The sequence below is a fragment of the Rhinoderma darwinii genome, chromosome 2 (genome assembly GCF_050947455.1).
Source record: "Rhinoderma darwinii isolate aRhiDar2 chromosome 2, aRhiDar2.hap1, whole genome shotgun sequence".
NCBI lineage: Eukaryota > Metazoa > Chordata > Amphibia > Anura > Rhinodermatidae > Rhinoderma > Rhinoderma darwinii.
Genome location: NC_134688.1, coordinates 448,407,742 through 448,429,632, shown reverse-complemented (window position 1 = coordinate 448,429,632; position 21,891 = coordinate 448,407,742). Strand labels below are relative to the sequence as shown.

The following is a 21,891-nucleotide window of genomic DNA, read 5'->3' as shown; positions in this document are numbered from 1 at the left end:
TAATTCATTAGCAAGTGAATGAAATAATGGTGACCATAAAATAGTAACATCAGCACAGAGTACTGGAAATGTCATTACATAGCAGTCCTTAGTAATTTGGCAACATTTTTCTATGGATCTGCAGAATGGAGATTTTGGTAAATTGCCCCAAGCTCTACACCCACTCCATTTAAAATGATAGCCAACAGATCATTACAATGCCCAACTCTTACCTATACATTATGCAGAGAGCCGAGTAGACTTGCCAAATTTATTATAAAATTGGATCTGACATCATTTGACAGTTCTGCTGTATCCTGCAGTTTATTAATTAAGTCACTGTATCTCATTAACTACTCTTTTTACAGATGTAGCAGAGCTACATTTGTAATTTTACTCTTTGGAGCTGTATTGTTTGAATTGTTATAGCTCCCTAAGCTTGCATAATATGGTAGTTCTACCTGCAGTCTGAAGCTGAATTTGGCATTAAAATCTCTTGGTTAAGATACATGCAGTCCTATGTAAGACACCGATAACACATTGAGATATCATTATAAGTTATGCACGCTCAGCTCTATTGTAAGAAAATTCAGCACTGCTACATCTGTACTTCAATTCCACACATTTTGGAAATGATTATGATCTTGAATGTAAGCTCCTTTGACAAGCTTCAAATGTAGTTTATGAGTCTGTGTTTCTTCACTTAGTGATTATTACCTTTGCATACAGTACTATGACATATGTTGGTGCCTTGTAACAAGATATTACAATACAGAAGTAGCAGGGCTGAATTTTTCATTTAACCCTTTGGGGTTGCATTGTTAGTGTGCTATGGTCTTGGTTTGGACTGTATATTCTCTATTTATTATCCTATGTAGAACCATTGATATCCAACAACAAACTGAACCCTGGTACATTATCATAAACTTAAGACAGTTTCCAAGTCCATTGCCTCTTATATCCACTTCTACTGACCTCCTTCCTTTCCAGCTTCTGAAAATGAGCAGCTGATCTAGTATTTGGTTTATATCTACCTAGTACATGCAGGACACTCTTTGTAACTTTATATAGTTTGTTAATATTTGCCTCTATCCAAAGTACTAGAACTACATTAAAGTTTCTGGACAACTAATGCTACACTCTATTGGACTAGGTCTTCAAAACTTTGTATCAAGAAACAATGTAACAATGTTTTACAGTTGTGCTACCATATTGTAGTAATACAGATGTAGCAGAGCTGAGTTTAACAAAGGCAGCGAAACTGAATTCAGGGTATAGTAACGTTATAAAAATGAATTACAAATATTACAATTGTTATACATTTTAAGCCATAAAAAGTCAAGTGCATTTTTCCATCCCAAGCCTTTAGCACACACAAGCTCCAGTTTAAAGTTAGTAGAGCACATGCTGTCACATTACTTACCACTCACGACACGCGTATCTGAATAGCTGTGCCCCCATAGGATGGCACTGAGCAGCACTAGGAATGTGTTTGAGTAAAGCATTGGGTGCATGATCATACAGATGTCCAGGAATAAAAAAAATATATATATACAGATGCGAAGGCACTGGTAGAAATGGCAAAAATGTGAGTGCAGGGAAGGCAGCCTCCTGAGCTGTGATCCTGGTAGAGCTGGCAGTGTGTTCTTCACATCTCCCTGTGTCTTGCAGCCTATGTTCACTTGCTGTGGGAAGTCATGTTAAGCTCAGCCTGTTCTCTCTTAATGAGCGAAGCTTGTGAGTGTCTCCAGTACTCTCCAGTAACCAGCTCCATCCCAGTGCTATTGATTTCTGTCCATTCCATCCTGTAGCAGCCAATCCCAAGGCTTTTTTTGGTTTATGTAATAGACCAGTAACAGGTCATAGCAAACCAAAGATTTGGCATATTCACTGTTGGGAAGAAGCGCATTGTCAGAACTGTAGTCCTTCTATAATGTGAAAATTGTATTCTGGAATCATTTTACTTCATTACATCGGGGTGGTAGGAAGAAACTATATTAGCTATACTGAAAAGCCTTGAGTTTTGTAATATGTTTTCTTAAAGGGGTTTTGGACATAAATTACATATCCACACCATATGCCAAAAAATGCTTGATATGTATAAGTGCCAACGCTGAGACCCTCTCGACCACTGCGACCCTCACATTTATGGATAAACCATCAATGTCTAAAGTTGGGAAAACCTCTTTAAAAGGTGACTATCCTTTCATCAAACTTTTACAATGTTAGAAGTTTTCATTTGTGTGAGTCGAGGTGTTGAGACCCTCAGCGATAACTGGATTGAAAAGGCAGAAGTACTCAGGTGAGCACTGTGCTCCTTCAGCTTTGATTGACTTTTTTTTTTAGAAGAGATGAGTTTAGTGGTGTCCAAGATACAGATACAGATATTCCATCAGTCCATGAACCGCTCGCCAGGGTCTCCCAGGAGAACTGAAGGGGCACAGCGCTCAGCTGAGCACTTCTGCCCCTTTGCTCCAGCAATTGGTTGGGGTCAAAGCTCCCTGAGTCCCACCGATCAAAATTTCAAATCAAGCATAGAACTTTTATTCCATAGAAAGAGACGTTTCGGTTCAACACAAGTGAACCTTTCTCAAGCACTTGTGCTGAACCAAAACGTTGCCTTCTACGAAAAGTTCTACACTTGATTTTCACCCTGGAGTGCTGCCGGCTTTTACTTTATACATGGAGGATCTATAGCCTGGAGGCTTACACCGTTTACTATATATACAGTGCTGCTTTGGACTTTTCGTTTGTGTATATATATATATATATATATATATATATATAAATTAAATAAATATATATATATATATATATATATATATATATATATATATATATATATATACATATATATATTTATTTATTTATTTAATTTATTAATTAAAACCAGATAGTGAGACATATTCTTTTTTTCTAATCTGTTTTTATTTTTTATTGTAGATTTTTCTATCCTATTTTCTGTACATTATTATGGGGGATGTTTAAGCTGCTGTTAACTGCATTTAGAGATATGCTTTACACCAGACGCATGGACCATAACAACCTGTAGACTGGAGTTGACCAATTGACTTTTATGAGAGAGTTTTCTAGGCATGCTCTGTGACCTGTGTAGAGACCATTGTGCAGGAAGGGGGAGGAGAGGAGTAATGTTCATCATCTATGGTCAATAGTTGATCCTGTGTTATCTATATAGAGGTGTTACCTGGCAGTGTAATCCTACCTGTGATGATAATGAGATGAATGCTGAGAAGTGATCTCTACAGAACAGGAAGGAGCAGTCTATTATTAATGGTTGATCCTTTGTTATCTATATATAGGTGTTACCTTCAGGGCCGGCCTTAGGATAGATGGCGCCCCGTGCAAAATTATATTTCGGCGCCCCACCCCATCATAAAAAAAATGCCCCATAAAAAAGTATAATGCCCCCCACGGTATAATGCGCTATATAGTGCCCACACACAGTATAATTCCCCTTTAGTGCCCCCATACAGTATAATAATAATATTTAATATAATATATTATAACCCCTTCAAGGACACAGTATGTTGTCCTCTAAATGTGTCCACACAGTTTTATGCCCCCTAAGTGCCACACACATTATATTTCCCCCTATAGTGCCCCTACACAGTATAATGTCTGCGTAGTGGCCTCCACACAGTATAATGCCACCCTCCCCTGACTGAAACACACCCCCCCCTTGTAGAAAGTGCCCCCCTGTAGATTGTGCCATACAGCCTCCCTGTAGACAGTGCAATAATCCCACACCTCCTCCTTGTAGACAGTGCCATACAGCCCCCCAACTTCCCCTTGTAGACAGTGCCCCCACCTCCCCCTTGTAGACAGTGCCATACAGCCCCCCCACCTTCATCTTGTAGACAGTGTCATACTGCCCCCCCACTTCCCTCTTGTAGACAGTGCCATACAGCCCCCGCCTCCCTCTTGTACACAGTGCCCCCACCTCCTCCTTGTAGACAGTGCCATACAGCCCCCACCAGCTCATTGTAGACAGTGCCATACAGCCCCACACCTCACACACCTCCCCCTTGTAGACAGTGCACTCCAAACAAAAAAAATTGGACGAATGGAGCTGCTCCACAACGCCGACGACGGGATCCTTGCGTAGGCTGGTGTAAGCCAGTGATGTCATTACGCCAGCTTGCTTTGACCTCAGCCCACTACTCTGACTAAAATGACCATCAGCTGGCCACTCACAGATGCCCCCTGTAGATGGTGCCACACCCCCCTGTAGGTAGTGCCCCACAGACACTTGTAGGTAGTGCCAGACAGCCCCCTTGTAGATAGTGCCACACATCCCACTGTAGGTAGTACCACACTGCCCCCTTGTAGGTAGTGCCACACAGCCCCCTTGTAGATAGCACCCCCCTTCCTGTAGATAGCGCCACTGCAGTTGTCTGAAGGAGAGGAATCCCCCTGTGGCCAGGGATTCCGCTCCTGGGCGGAGCGCTAAATGTCTCTATTCATATGCGGATATTGACATGAGGGGCAACTCCTGAAGCGGAATTCCCGTCCACAGCCCCTGACATCTCTGTCCATTTATATTACTTTATAAAAAAAATGTATTATTCTAAGAATCTTTTCCTTAATAGTTGGAAACTCTTTATAGATTGCCCCCCTCAAAATAAGAAAATGTTGTATGATTGAGTTAAGTTTATATAATTATATGTCTACTTTTCTCCCTTTTTTTTTCTTTTCTTTCCCTATCTTATCTCCTTGCGACATGGGTCTACGGGTGGAGGGGGAGGGGGTGGTTGTGGCTAGGGTGTATGTCACGGTCTGTGCGTATGTGAACCCACTAGGCCGCACCGCCGTTGCGGGGAGGCAGCTGGCCAAGCAACAGAGCACCCAATCTATACAAAGTCCCGCTCTAGGGTACCTGAATAGTCCAGACAGTGGCCGAGGCTTTAGCACAGATGGAGGTGGGTGCAGGAGTTTGCGCCAGACGTGGTGGATGACAGCAGGTGCAGCAGGTTGTGCCAGACGTGGCAGATAACACTGGATGTGGCAGATGACACTGGACGTGTTAGATGACACGGACACAGTTCCTTAATGACAGACGCAATTCCACCCAACATGGAATTTTATGAACAGAGAGCTGGGAACAAGTCTTTTACATCATAGGAAGCAGCTGGATCACTATAATTTTTCTTGTCGGTGGACAGAGGTTTTCGAAACATCCCATCCCACTTTTATATTTATTTGTTGGCTTATTTAATTGTTTTTAATGAATAAAAGCCCAATTGAATCCATCTATTGGGTTATATTATATGTTATATTAGCTCTTTAACATTGAGTTGGTAGTTGCAACTGCTCGTGTCAATTTCTGACCAGGATCCACTACGATTGAGGCCAATTGAAGAGGATTTTTGTGCAATGCCTTTTGTTATTTAAGTGCTCTAACTTTTACTACCTACTGCACTATATGGTGTCGGTATTTGTCTCTTTGTGTTTCTGTATATGTTGTTTCTGAGGATCATTCAGACCTTGATACCTTACTGCCTGCCCTATTAGAAACTTTTAAGGCCTCATGCACATGACCGTAGCAGTGTGCATGGCCCGTGATTGCGGCACGGATGGCTGTGGAGTATCATCCGCGGGTCGCCTGCAATTCACTGACCGTGCACACATTGATTTCAATGAGCCCGGACGGCAAATCCGGACCGTATAATGATCTTTTTTGCGGTCTGGGTTTCGGGTCAAAGCACGGACCGTGGAAACCACGGTCGTGTGCATGAGCCCATAGAAATTAATGGGTCCGTAATTCACCCGCATATTTGCGGGTGAATTGCGAACGCCAAAACACGTTCGTGTGCATGAGGCCTAACTTTCCTTCAAGGGGTCTTGGCATTGATACTTTTTTGTCTTGTCCAAATTAACATTGCCATATAGTGCCCATATAATGCCACCCTATTGATCACATATCTTTAATAGAGACTTAAATTATCAGCAAATAGGAACATAGAAAAATGATGACGTAGGAAACGGAGGTGGAGAAGTTCAGAGTCAAGGGGAATAAGACCAGAGAAGTTCCAGGATCAGGGAAGGGTCTACAATGCCACTCGGCCCACATAATAAGCTCTTCATGAGAGGATATGGGACCCTTTCAATGCAAAACACCTATTTACAACCTTACAGGATTTCATGGACTATGCAGAGGAGTTTTAAAGCTGCAGGCATAAGAATTTGTGCTGCCACATGAAAGCAAAATTCATGAATAGTAAAGGCCTTTTCCTACCCACCACAAGTTGACTGGTCGGGAGGTGGTGTTTGAATGCAATGCAAGCAAGAGCTGCAATAGAGTCCCTAGCTGCATTCATGAAGGAGACCATGGACTGCACTTGCAGAGAGTGGATGGTGGTTGCCCCTTTTGTACTTCCTATAATTCAGTCTTGCATGCTGTGGTAGTGAAATCAAATACCATACACTTTTTTCTTGTCAGCTCATCTGCAGACATAAAATACTTTACAAAAGACTAAGTCTAATGCTTAATTTAAGGAATGTAGGTTTAACAATGGGTCAAGATGGGTGGATGGATAAGGAGCGTTATTAGAAAGTGCTGTGCCCAGAGGCATAGCTAGTGGGGGGGAAGGGGGGGTGGTGGCCCTGGGCGCACTGAGATGGTGGGGCTCATGGCCGGTCCCCTATCAGTGGCATGTCCCAGTTTCAAATGTATCTGCGGCCTCAGGACGCAGATACAGTTGAATCCAAGGCTGGAGAAGGAAGCTAATGGCTCCTTGTTCTAGCATTCACTATGTAATGCAGGGCTGTGAGCGACTTGAAGCAGACAGGCGCAATGTAGTGAAGTCATCACGTCTGTATGCGCAGAACCACACACCGCAAAGCCCAGAGGAGCAGAGGGATTTCCTCCACTCATTGTGGGAATGGGGATAGGTGAGTATCTATTTTATTATTTTTTTGTTAGGTACTATGGGTGCATTATACTGGGTAAGGGGGTCGCTGTGAAGCAATAAACTGTATAGGGGCAGCTATGGGGCATTATACTGCATGTGGGAGGTAGCTTTAGGGCCATAATACTGTGTGTGGGGAGCCACTTTAGGGGCATTATACTGTGTCGGGGCAGCTATAGGAGAATTATACAGTGTAGGGAGGCACTATAAGGGCATTATACTGTTTTGGGGCAGCTATAAGGGCACTATACTGTGCGGGGCCACTAAGGGGTCATTGTACTAATTAGGGGGTCCCACTTGGTTACGGCCCTCTCAGATGTGTTTAACCACCACCCCCCCCCCCCCCGGGCTAACCCTCTAGCTACGCCTCACACATAACTTTTAAACTCCCCTTGGGTATTTACCAGCTTCATGTGAAAGTTAGGGTGAAGGCACACTCACCGACCGAATCACATCAAAGAAAACACCATTTCTGAAAGCACTAACTTATAAAGGAACAGAGCATGCTTGGACAATGGTACCACACACACACACACACACACACACAGGTACCAGCCCTATAAGTAGAAATTGCAGGATGGGGTAGACCCCTTAATAAATTTAGACTCAGTTTTCAGGGCCTGGCACACAGGTCCTGATGCCAGTCAGTTTTTGGGCGCTGTATGCACCGCAGCACACAATGTCCTGACGCTACATACCATCAAAGCCTTGTGGACGCCGCCACACACAATGTCCTAATGCTAGCCAGCATTAGGATCTTGTGTGCCGGGCACTAATTAAACTGATTTGGCAAGGGCGCCTGGGGGCCCTTTGGACTAAGGGTCCCAGTCGCAACTGTGACTGGGGGTGGATGGATGGATGGAGTTTTACTCCTATATGCTTTTGTATACCAGGTGGGATTTCTGAGCCCACCGGTGTGACTACTCGGTTGATTAACAGCGCACGTTTTCATCTTGCAAGTGGTCGCAGTGCTTTTTCCTTCTTTCAGACCTAAGCACTAGTGTGGACTGAAATGCTAAGCCTGTAGAAATTGAAACCAAATTCCAGTCAGGTTGATTGATAATCAAATCAGGGTCAAAAGAGCAATTTAACATCTTTGCTAAAGAAGTGAGATTGAAGGAAGGGTGGATGGGCTGAAGACAGGTCAGCAGCTTTCTACACTGCACTCACCTTTCTGTATAATCTCATCTCCAGTATTTCTGGCAACAGACCCAATGGCAAAGTATCTTCTCTTTTATAATACTGTGTATTTTATATTATTTTACAAGCCCAGAAATTGTGAAATTTCTCAATTGTTATATTTCCCTATTGGAAAAAAAAAAGGGTTTTTGATGCAGTTTTGGTTGAGATTTCTATGCATGCATTTTTACTAAATGTATTCATATAGATAACCACATATTCAGTTTTAACAGTGTCGTCCCAAGCAAACACAAACATTTCAGCAAAGTGTAGTAGTTTACAATAGCAAAACTTTATAAAAGCCCATTAAAACCCTTAAAATCTGGCAGCTGCATTAAAAAAAAACGAATATGACCAAACTGACCCTGAGCTTTAGGTCATGCTGCACCTCCCGTAGTTCACCAGAACGGGAGTTAGAGCACCTTCGATGCCTATAATACTCTAATCCTGTTCTGTTGACCCACGGGAGGTCCGAGTGTCGCATCCATAATACGGGTGCAAAAAAGCACCTACATTACGCTTTAAACAATCCTGTTTATTAGTACTAAAATAAGCTGATCACGGGATGTTCTACTGATGCTGGGACCGCAACAGTCAGCCGTAATCTGTAGTCCATGAAGGACGTATTGTGTCGTGGGCTGGCTTGGTGGGTATAGAAGGTGTGCGATAGGCTGTCTGAACACATATCGTTTGTTGCTGCCATGGGTAAAAGGGGCGATTTATCAGAGTTGCAAAAGGACATGATTATTGGCTTTCGGGCCAAGAGTGTCAAGTTTACAAACAGCGCAGTTTGTAAACTGTTCGCGTGCTGCTGTGGTGAAAATGTATAGTGAGTGGACAAATGGCACCATTTCGATTAACCGACGTGAAAACTGCGGAGCACCACGTGCCTTTGATGTGAGAGGTGAACGTCGGCTACGAAGTTGCTTGAGGGCCGACTGACACGCTACAGTGGAGCATCTCACAGTAAAAATCAACCAGGGGACTACCAGACGTGTGTCTAAAACTGTCCAGCGAACCCTACTGCGTACGGGGCTCTGAAGCAGACGGATGGTCACTTCTCCTATGCTAACAAAGGTGCATTGGAAAAAAAAGGCTTCAATATGCACAGCAGTATCGGAATTGGACCACCGATGATTGGCAAAGGTTTGCCTTCTCCGATGAGTCCTGTTTTCTGCTTCATCGAACTAATGGGCGTTGGCGTGTCAGGCAAGAAACATCAGAGAATAAACACCCTGCAGCCATTGCTGGAAGAACACAAGCTGGTGGCGGCAGCGTTATGGTCTGGGGAATTTTTTCATGCCGTTCTCTGGGCCACTCATCCATGTGGAGGCCACTCTGGACCAATTTATGTATGAATCCATCATTGCAGATCACGTCCCCCCATACATGCTGTTTATCTTCCCTGGGGCATATGGAATCTTCCAGCAAGACAATGCGACATGTCACACGGCTAGAAATGTCTGACAGTGGTTGGAAGAGCAAGACCAAGACTTCCAATACTTCCCTGGCCTCTTAATTCACCAGACTTGAACCCAATTTTGCATCTGTGGGACCCCCTTGATCGTCTTGTTTACTCTTATGGATCCTCCCCCACACACCCTCCAGCAAATGTGGGATGCATTGCAGTCACCATGCCTCCAGATACCTGGGAACACCGACCAGCACCTTATTGAGTCACTCCCAGCCCGTCTAGCTGCTGTCCGTGCTGCACACGGCGGTTACTCTAGATATTAGCTGATGGTCATAATTACGGGACTCGACTGTGTATATATATATATATATATATATATATATATATATATATAGTGACATCTTGGTGAAATATTTTTTAAATGTGCATTCAGTGCTTACACGGATAAATAATGTGCTGTGCATATATTTAAAGTGTACCACTCATACGGATGTAGCCATCTTTATATTTATTCTGATAGTCTCCCTTATTTGCCTGCAATCTCTCTGTAAACCTCGCCATTACCATAAACAGTAAATAGAACACTGGGAGGAGGGGGATGCAGCTGCAGATGCTCCGTGTTTCAATTAAACAGAATTTGGGGGAGAGGGGAGGTGAGAAGTAGTTGGAGGCATCTGATTGGCTATGGACAGAGTGCACAGCTCTGAGATCAAACCAGGATGTACCCATCAGCAAGTATGGGAGAGGAAATGAGTATTTACAGAAACCAGCAGAGGGAATGGAACATGCTTTGTATTATTGGTTGAGGTGGTGAAAGATTTGGCAAGCATGGCAAGGGAGGCTGAGATGACGTTGGCACTCTACTACTTAATAGACTTATAACAGTGGCATGGCCTGTCTCTATAGCAAATATGCCACTAACTACGTATATGTCAAGTGTCAAGTCCAAAAACACGTACAAGACGTGACATCTTATTACTATATGCAGGCCAAGAAAAATACATATAAAATAAATACAAATAAAAAAACATCATACAATGATCCTTGTAGGAATGCAACAGTTAAGCCACCAGCTGGACAGCTATTATACGGTATAACATCACTGCTCAAGCTTCTATTATATAGATGCCAGATTACTGGTAATGAAATGAGATACATTGGAACATTTCAAGATAGTATGATCTGGGAAATAGATCAGTGCCTGCAATAAAACTGATAGTGGAAGAGGCTGGGGTTAGGGGAGGGGGCATAACGGATATTGAAGCCGTTTCTATCTGTCAAGCACCAAGATATACAAATTCAGCTGCTATTACAATTGGAGTCAGAAGCTGACAATATATTAATTTCACCTACACCTGTTAAATGACCAGTGCTGACCAATACAATATTTATTCTGAGATACTCGCTTTTTTTCACCTGTTTTCTCCTAATATATATAGTATAATTCTGGACATAAATTGGACCTAATTAGTGGCAGATTATCAAATGTTCTCCATTATCGGACAGTCAGAGAAAAGAATATGAAATTTACTTGTAGTTCCGTGCTGGAAATAAATGTTGGACTTTCCGAACTATCAGAATTTAAATAAAAAAGGGTTTCCTCTGAACAGAAGTTATAGCATATAACTAGGATATGCCGAAAAAATTAAGGATCATGGGCTTTAAACCACTGGGATCCTCACGATCATTAGAATGGTTGCAGCGCTAGTTAATACACACTGACACGGCGCCACCATCAACTTGGGATTGTGCAGGTACTGCAACTCAACACCATTTAAATACTGTCCTTTACTAGTGATTGGTCATTTTATGGTACTTAACATGTATGTACAGTAGAAATATGGTCTCTAAAAACATCTATAACTCATCATTGGATTATATGAACACCTTGGTACATTAGTACATAAGGGGCTAAGGTTGTACTGGCAGCTTGACCTACTATTACCTCAATAGGATTGAGTGGGCACTGCCACTGTGCCAATGTGATCACCAGCAGGAGAAGGGTTGTAATACACTGGCCACACTCCTGATGCTATTGATGGGATCAGAGAAAACTCTTATCCAAGCGGTTAACCCATACAGTTCCACCTTCAAGCTTGATCACAGAAACGAACAAGGGGGGGGGGTGGCAATTGCACTCATGATGATCATCGACTCCTGCTACATAATTACTTGGGTGGGTGTTACTTTGGAGACTGCCAAGGAACCAGAGTTGAGAAACATTAGTCTATGCCAGTGAGCTAGATTTTAGGCTTTGCATTGGATGCACCTTTCTTTGTTTTAACCAGCATAGTAATGTAACATCTATAATAATCTAATTTTAGACTCTGTTCACACTGGTGTCATGCTTTCCATTTTCACCTGATCCATGAAGGATCTGTTATTTTCCATCATGCACTGCAAAGTAGTAAATCCACATGTAAAATCTGCATGTAAAAAACATTGCTTTTTTGCAGTACTTTTTTGGGCTCTACAACTGAACTAAACTAATTCGGAAACGGATGACACATAACTATTAGTTTGCACTAGTTTAGATCAGATTCCAATTTTTTTTTTTCAATCTGTCACAGGTCAACCAAAAAAAAAAAAAATTGAACATGATGAATCTTGTTTATTACATTTTTTTTTTATCATAACAGAATTGACGAAGATTTAAGCAAACTGATGCCCTTTTGTGTCTGTTTGATTCCCAAAGAAATATATAGGATCAACCATGATTCTTTTTTTAACAAAAAAACTCACTTTTTGGCTCACTGTTCATATATTTTTCTTTTTCAGTAAATTAAAATTGACAAAAATCTAGCTACAGAATTTATTTTCAGCATCTCGTAATATTTACTTTGCAAAACATTTTAAAAAATGATTAGAAATGTCTTTCAGTAAAAGTAACTTTACCTAATAACCTAGATACACAGTTCTTTACCTAATCCCACTCTCCATCTCAATGGAAATGCTATTTATTTTTGTATTTAATCTAGTACTATCTGAAATCATATGGCTTTGCAGTCAGGTTATAAAGATAACAGTCTGAGCTCTCCATTCCCTATTTACTATAATAAAAAAAAAAAATTGGCAGGCCACCAGGACTACTGTTTTTCACTCTAGGCTATTAACCCTTATTTCTGCAGAAAAGGGAATTAGTTACAGGCTTTGTTCAGGCCTTTGGGACAGGTAGGACATGTGCCCTGGCTTCTGTTTATGTGAGCACCAGCAGCAGGAATTAAAGTGTTTTTCCTAAATAGACAGCCCTTGGCTATCCCCTATTGGAGGTGAACCCCCACTTAAGATCCTTATTAGCCAGAGCAGAGATCTTCTGAAATGGGTGTGTGGCATTGCCTATGGGCACTGTTGCTGGAAGTGGCACTATCCTATGCATAGCATATTGCTGACAGTATATATGGCTCAAAATACTATTGAATATAATGTAGGACTTTCACAGATTTGATCATTTCTATTTGGAGTCTACCAACTCTGACAGACTAGACGCTGTCAAAATAAGCAGCATGTATTCTGCTGACAGATTTGCAGGGCCATAGTGGGGAATTTGATAATTCTCAATGACCCAGTGATATTGCTATTTTTAGTAGAGAACATTTTCATACATATCTTCATATCCTACTGTTGTCTACTACTATCAGGGCTGTAGGTATTTGTGGTTAAATTGGTGTAATACATTTTGACACTTACAGCACATGAGCCTGAATGTGCTGTACATATTTAAAATGGGATTACAATTTAGGGTTAAGGATTTGAGAGATGAGGAATATAGATTCGCATCAACTTTCTGATATTCCTACTATTATTTAAGCCTTGATAAAACAGCAAAAAGGCAGTGACATATATATATATATATATATATATATATATATATATATAGTCCAAAGGTAGATGAACACAGCACTCCAATGGTTTCCAGGAAATCAGGCCATGTGCTCGTTACCTGGGGTTGAATCAATTCCCCAAAAAGATAGACAGAAGCATAGAACACAGCAACGGCACCAGGACTTCAGAGTAGATGAAAGCAAAAAGTGGATTTTATTCACCTCAATACAGCAACGTTTCGGTTCAACAGGAACCTTTCTCAAGCCATAATGAACTAACAAAGTGTCAAATATTTATAGGAGGAGCATACATAAATCAGCAATAAAACAATTACATGTATATTTCCATCAAAACATAAAAAATAAAATATCTCAATCTTGTGACAATGCATTCAAAAAGTGCACAAAGTTCCTCTACTATAAATCATATAGGAGCTATACAGTATACATAACAGGTGCACTAGTAATCATATAAAACACTGTAAACCAAAGCAATTGGAGATGATTGGAAGCAGGCAGAAGCTAATTATAATTAGGCATAATTAAGCAAAGAAGTACTTACTGTACAACGTTCAGTCTTGCAAGAAGTAGGAAAATGCGCCCGACACACTCGTGTGTGTCTACTGGGCATGTCTCAAGATGGCGCCCATACCGGATATTAAATCCGGTGGAACGCATCAGGAGTCACATCGCCACCGCGCATGCGCCACGATGGAGCTTGCGTTCCACCCCTACTGCGCACGCGCTGGCCGGGATATGTTACAAAAATAGAGCAGAGGGATAATATTACTATGGCATCAAATAGATGTTTAAACACACTGTCCATGATGTAGTAGATCACAAGAGCGATCCCCCCGAGAATTATATAGGTTTTAAACCAAATTCTCAAACATCGGGAGGTTAGATCCAAAGTCATACAGACAGATTATTGTAAATGTAGTATAGCACCCCCTAGTGGTAAAAATGTAGATATATGTCATGATAACTCATCTAACTTGTCTGTAGACAACAATAGGGCAGAGTAGAGATATTATACATAGCGGAAAAATGAATATTCCAAAAAGGATATCAAACATTCATATTTGTATGCATAGCAACAGAATGCAATTCCCAAAATAAGGCTGCATATATAAATGTCAATGTTAACTAACGGCCCATGCTAGAAAGAAGACCATAATGGACATACATAAACATGACCAAAGAGGAAGTGCTAACATCCACAACAAAAAAACGGCTTTGGTCTAAATACACATTTTAGGATAGATGCTGTTTTTTAATCAGTTATCTCATAGAGGCTTAATGAATATAAATTCTCTCCAGGCGTGACATGAACGTTTTTTGAACATGAAGACTTCTGCCGCTTTCCAATACCACTCCAAAATTGCTTGACATGTGGTTTTGTGTCTAAAACATACGAAAAAAATGTGACAAGAAAAAAAGGGAAAATATGTTAATATACATAATATGTGAAATATAAAAACAGAATAAAAGATCTGTATGTTCAAAAAAAGGTCAAAATAAGACCTCAGTTGAAACACACATCATAAACACAAATTACACCTTCGAGAACGTCAACCAATCCTATCTCAATGGATCTTTTGAAGAGACTAGTTGTCCCATCCCTATCTCAGATATGTGGGCCACAGGGATATTCGATATTCAACCCCTTAGGAGACATAGTCTCCAATTTAAAAATCCACTCGAGCTCTTTTCTTTTGAGTATCAGACCCCTATCCCCACCACGTCTCAACTGAGGCACCGAATCAATCACTCTAAATCTCAATTGTGATAAGCTATGTTTTTTCTCAACAAAGTGTCTTGACACCGGTAGATCTTGCCTCTTGGTATTAATATTTGATTTATGATTTCTCATCCTGAGACGTACCTCTGTAGTGGTCTCACCCACATAGTGAAGACCACATGGGCAACTCAACAAATAAATGACATAAGAGGATTGACACGTGAAAAAACCTTTTATGTTAATTGGCTGGCCAGTTTGTGGGTGATTGAAGACGCCCCCTTTAATCATGTTGTCACAGATGTTACAACTAAGACATGGGAAACACCCATGTTTCGGAGGTGCCAAAAACATCTGATTTTTCCGATGTGACCCAATATCGGCCTTCACCAAACTATTTTTAATAGTTTTCCCTCTCCTATACGCCATCATGGGCCTCTCCTGGAATTCAGTAACCTTTGGAAAGGCTCTCCCTAACATCTTCCAGTCTCTCCTCAGAATCTCACCAATCTGCGGGCTTAGTGAGGAGAAAGTGGAGATAAATGGTAGTCGGGCATTCTTATCCCTAGCCACCTGACCAACGAGGAGATCCTGTCTATCCAACAATTCAACCTTCCGTCTATTAGAATCCAAGACATAGTCCGGATAGCCCCGATCAGAAAACTTTTTACACATTTGGTCGAGTCTTGAGGATACTCTGTCCTCCTGACAAACTATCCTCTTCACTCTGATCAGCTGACTATAAGGAAGTGATTTCAGCATTGTGTATGGATGGCCGCTGGTAAAGTGCAAAAGATTGTTTCTGTCCGTTTTCTTAGAGAGCAGATCAGACACCAATCTGTTATTGACAATAGAGATACAAGTATCCAAAAATTCGATAGAACCTGTGGAGCATGACATAGTGAATAGAATTGTGGAATTCAAGCCGTTAAGAAATGTGACAAATTCCTGTAATTGACTCGCTGAGCCGGTCCAGATGAGGAAGACATCGTCTATGTATCTCCACCACCGCAGAACATGACTGAAGTGGTGGGACACATAGACAAGGTCCTCCTCAATCCGCCGCATAAAAATGTTGGCATAAGTGGGGGCCACATTGGACCCCATTGCCGTTCCTCTTTTCTGCAAATAAAATGTATCGCCCACCAAGAAATAATTTTTTTCAAGAATAAATTTCAATAATGATCGTATAAACTCTATTTTATCCTCAGCAAAGCCAGACCTTTCCAAATAGAAAAGCGAGGCATCAATACCCTCCTGATGAGCAATTGAGGTGTACAGACTCCCCACATCAAGGGTAACAAGAACCGACCGATCAGGAATCACAAGATCTTGAATCCTGACCAGGAAGTCCGAAGTGTCCCTGATGTGGGAGTCTGCACCAATGGCGAACTGCCTAAGAATTTTATCTAAGAATATTGCCGCTGGGACAAATAGGGAATCACACCCTGAAACAATGGGACGTCCAGGGGGCCGGGTGGAATCCTTGTGGATTTTAGGCAGAAGATAAAGAACAGGGGTCACAGGGAATTTCACCTTCAAAAAATCATGTAAATTTCTGTCAATAATTTTACTCTTAAATGCATTGCCGATCAAGGTATCCAATTCACGTAAATACGTGAATTTAGGATCGCCCAATAGAACAGCATAAACATCAGTATCATTTAGTTGTCTAGTCATTTCTTCCAGATAAAGGGAGGTGTCCATAACAACTATGGCACCCCCCTTATCTGCCGGCTTGATTGTAAGATCCCTATTATCCATTAATTCTTTGAGTGCCATATGTTCTATGCGTGTCAAATTTCTCTGACTAAATTGGCCACTCTGCACTTGAGACATGCGCAGTAGACACACACGAGTGTGTCGGGCGCATTTTCCTACTTCTTGCAAGACTGAACGTTGTACAGTAAGTACTTCTTTGCTTAATTATGCCTAATTATAATTAGCTTCTGCCTGCTTCCAATCATCTCCAATTGCTTTGGTTTACAGTGTTTTATATGATTACTAGTGCACCTGTTATGTATACTGTATAGCTCCTATATGATTTATAGTAGAGGAACTTTGTGCACTTTTTGAATGCATTGTCACAAGATTGAGATATTTTATTTTTTATGTTTTGATGGAAATATACATGTAATTGTTTTATTGCTGATTTATGTATGCTCCTCCTATAAATATTTGACACTTTGTTAGTTCATTATGGCTTGAGAAAGGTTCCTGTTGAACCGAAACGTTGCTGTATTGAGGTGAATAAAATCCACTTTTTGCTTTCATCTACTCTGAAGTCCTGGTGCCGTTGCTGTGTTCTATGCTTCTGTCTATCTTTTTGGGGAATTGATTCAACCCCAGGTAACGAGCACATGGCCTGATTTCCTGGAAACCATTGGAGTGCTGTGTTCATCTACCTTTGGACTGTGTTTGTTTGAATCGAACGCGTGCACCCATTGCTAAATATGTCTACTGAAGATGAGCAGGACATAGGTGTGATTACACCTCAAGTTTTTACTTACACCAGAGAGGACGCCGACCGTATCCTACAGGGTCTATCGGGAGATGTTGCCTTCCTAAGTGTGCCTACCGTTGAAAACCTAAGGAGAAAATGGGAGGCAGATTCCAAAAGATCTATCTCCTTGGAGCTACACCTATCTACACTTGGCGAGTATTACAGATGCTCCCGTATACCGCGTGGCATGCGCTCACACTTGAGACCCAATCTCTTCCCTACAAATACAGCATTTAAGGAGAGATTTGAGGCCATCTCAAATAAATATTCACAGGATCTGCTGTTACTGAACCTGGAATTTCTACAGAAAGAAATTGACCTGGTGAAAATACGTCTGAGTGAAAGAGAAGCTCAGCTGAAAGATATGATGCCTATACAAGATTTTTCTACCCTGAGAGATAAAGCTGCTGCATTTCTACAGAAGTTTCGCAGCGACATCGAGAAGACCAAACGCCAGAAATGGCAACGAGATCTAGATGATTACACCTCTGGTAAAATCTACTGCTGGCAAGGTGAAGATGCTGACCTAAGGGGTCCTAGGAGGATTGAAAGAGGACCCAGGAGAAGATACAGAGGAGCTGAGCCATACGTCACGGACTCAGAATTCTCGGCCGATCAATATAATGTTCCTTTTTTAGGGGACAACATGGACACCCCAATTATAGGAGAAACCGAACCCGCAGGGGCGGGAGGAAGTATAGGAGGAAGAATGAATACCAACAGAACCAGAGGCAGATCGACTCCAGCACGGGGGATACGGCAATACCAGACCAGGAAGAAAAATCCCCAGACCTAGTGGTGAATATCTCGTCATGTATATTGTCTGACCCACAGGTCAAAGTGCTTAACCGTGGTCTGTCTTTTTGTCCAAATAATCCCATAGATTGGTTCAAATTAAATTTAGACCTTGAAAGTTTTTTTAGATCATTGAGACTTAAGGTGTATTTTGCTGAACAGTCTCAATCTGGTAATGATATATCTATTAATTCAGCTAGTGAAATGTTTCATCTCAGAGATTATGGGCTCTACAATAAGAGTAGATTCCAACCTCCTCAAAATATTCATGCTGTTGAAACATATATTTCATTTGTTAAAGAACAGATTGATATATTGAGGAAAGTGCAGAGTGGCCAATTTAGTCAGAGAAATTTGACACGCATAGAACATATGGCACTCAAAGAATTAATGGATAATAGGGATCTTACAATCAAGCCGGCAGATAAGGGGGGTGCCATAGTTGTTATGGACACCTCCCTTTATCTGGAAGAAATGACTAGACAACTAAATGATACTGATGTTTATGCTGTTCTATTGGGCGATCCTAAATTCACGTATTTACGTGAATTGGATACCTTGATCGGCAATGCATTTAAGAGTAAAATTATTGACAGAAATTTACATGATTTTTTGAAGGTGAAATTCCCTGTGACCCCTGTTCTTTATCTTCTGCCTAAAATCCACAAGGATTCCACCCGGCCCCCTGGACGTCCCATTGTTTCAGGGTGTGATTCCCTATTTGTCCCAGCGGCAATATTCTTAGATAAAATTCTTAGGCAGTTCGCCATTGGTGCAGACTCCCACATCAGGGACACTTCGGACTTCCTGGTCAGGATTCAAGATCTTGTGATTCCTGATCGGTCGGTTCTTGTTACCCTTGATGTGGGGAGTCTGTACACCTCAATTGCTCATCAGGAGGGTATTGATGCCTCGCTTTTCTATTTGGAAAGGTCTGGCTTTGCTGAGGATAAAATAGAGTTTATACGATCATTATTGAAATTTATTCTTGAAAAAAATTATTTCTTGGTGGGCGATACATTTTATTTGCAGAAAAGAGGAACGGCAATGGGGTCCAATGTGGCCCCCACTTATGCCAACATTTTTATGCGGCGGATTGAGGAGGACCTTGTCTATGTGTCCCACCACTTCAGTCATGTTCTGCGGTGGTGGAGATACATAGACGATGTCTTCCTCATCTGGACCGGCTCAGCGAGTCAATTACAGGAATTTGTCACATTTCTTAACGGCTTGAATTCCACAATTCTATTCACTATGTCATGCTCCACAGGTTCTATCGAATTTTTGGATACTTGTATCTCTATTGTCAATAACAGATTGGTGTCTGATCTGTTCTCTAAGAAAACGGACAGAAACAATCTTTTGCACTTTACCAGCGGCCATCCATACACAATGCTGAAATCACTTCCTTATAGTCAGCTGATCAGAGTGAAGAGGATAGTTTGTCAGGAGGACAGAGTATCCTCAAGACTCGACCAAATGTGTAAAAAGTTTTCTGATCGGGGCTATCCGGACTATGTCTTGGATTCTAATAGACGGAAGGTTGAATTGTTGGATAGACAGGATCTCCTCGTTGGTCAGGTGGCTAGGGATAAGAATGCCCGACTACCATTTATCTCCACTTTCTCCTCACTAAGCCCGCAGATTGGTGAGATTCTGAGGAGAGACTGGAAGATGTTAGGGAGAGCCTTTCCAAAGGTTACTGAATTCCAGGAGAGGCCCATGATGGCGTATAGGAGAGGGAAAACTATTAAAAATAGTTTGGTGAAGGCCGATATTGGGTCACATCGGAAAAATCAGATGTTTTTGGCACCTCCGAAACATGGGTGTTTCCCATGTCTTAGTTGTAACATCTGTGACAACATGATTAAAGGGGGCGTCTTCAATCACCCACAAACTGGCCAGCCAATTAACATAAAAGGTTTTTTCACGTGTCAATCCTCTTATGTCATTTATTTGTTGAGTTGCCCATGTGGTCTTCACTATGTGGGTGAGACCACTACAGAGGTACGTCTCAGGATGAGAAATCATAAATCAAATATTAATACCAAGAGGCAAGATCTACCGGTGTCAAGACACTTTGTTGAGAAAAAACATAGCTTATCACAATTGAGATTTAGAGTGATTGATTCGGTGCCTCAGTTGAGACGTGGTGGGGATAGGGGTCTGATACTCAAAAGAAAAGAGCTCGAGTGGATTTTTAAATTGGAGACTATGTCTCCTAAGGGGTTGAATATCGAATATCCCTGTGGCCCACATATCTGAGATAGGGATGGGACAACTAGTCTCTTCAAAAGATCCATTGAGATAGGATTGGTTGACGTTCTCGAAGGTGTAATTTGTGTTTATGATGTGTGTTTCAACTGAGGTCTTATTTTGACCTTTTTTTGAACATACAGATCTTTTATTCTGTTTTTATATTTCACATATTATGTATATTAACATATTTTCCCTTTTTTTCTTGTCACATTTTTTTCGTATGTTTTAGACACAAAACCACATGTCAAGCAATTTTGGAGTGGTATTGGAAAGCGGCAGAAGTCTTCATGTTCAAAAAACGTTCATGTCACGCCTGGAGAGAATTTATATTCATTAAGCCTCTATGAGATAACTGATTAAAAAACAGCATCTATCCTAAAATGTGTATTTAGACCAAAGCCGTTTTTTTGTTGTGGATGTTAGCACTTCCTCTTTGGTCATGTTTATGTATGTCCATTATGGTCTTCTTTCTAGCATGGGCCGTTAGTTAACATTGACATTTATATATGCAGCCTTATTTTGGGAATTGCATTCTGTTGCTATGCATACAAATATGAATGTTTGATATCCTTTTTGGAATATTCATTTTTCCGCTATGTATAATATCTCTACTCTGCCCTATTGTTGTCTACAGACAAGTTAGATGAGTTATCATGACATATATCTACATTTTTACCACTAGGGGGTGCTATACTACATTTACAATAATCTGTCTGTATGACTTTGGATCTAACCTCCCGATGTTTGAGAATTTGGTTTAAAACCTATATAATTCTCGGGGGGATCGCTCTTGTGATCCACTACATCATGGACAGTGTGTTTAAACATCTATTTGATGCCATAGTAATATTATCCCTCTGCTCTATTTTTGTAACATATCCCGGCCAGCGCGTGCGCAGTAGGGGTGGAACGCAAGCTCCATCGTGGCGCATGCGCGGTGGCGATGTGACTCCTGATGCGTTCCACCGGATTTAATATCCGGTATGGGCGCCATATTGAGACATGCGCAGTAGACACACACGAGTGTGTCGGGCGCATTTTCCTACTTCTTGCAAGACTGAACGTTGTACAGTAAGTACTTCTTTGCTTAATTATGCCTAATTATAATTAGCTTCTGCCTGCTTCCAATCATCTCCAATTGCTTTGGTTTACAGTGTTTTATATGATTACTAGTGCACCTGTTATGTATACTGTATAGCTCCTATATGATTTATAGTAGAGGAACTTTGTGCACTTTTTGAATGCATTGTCACAAGATTGAGATATTTTATTTT

At 41.3% G+C, this 21,891-nt stretch overlaps 1 protein-coding gene across 2 annotated transcripts in view; it reads right to left on the bottom strand.

Moving 5' to 3' along the window:
* CHODL (chondrolectin) overlaps window positions 1–1,853 on the bottom strand; it is a 119,208-nt gene extending 117,355 nt beyond the window's left edge. The window contains exon 1 of one of the 2 annotated variants that reach the window (XM_075850924.1): window positions 1,403–1,853. In XM_075850924.1, the coding sequence (XP_075707039.1) occupies window positions 1,403–1,499 (97 nt within the window). In that variant the 5' untranslated portion in view covers window positions 1,500–1,853. The remainder of the gene's footprint in view (window positions 1–1,402) is intronic. The other variant, XM_075850925.1, reaches the window with a different exon arrangement.
* Window positions 1,854–21,891: the final 20,038 nt, after the last annotated feature.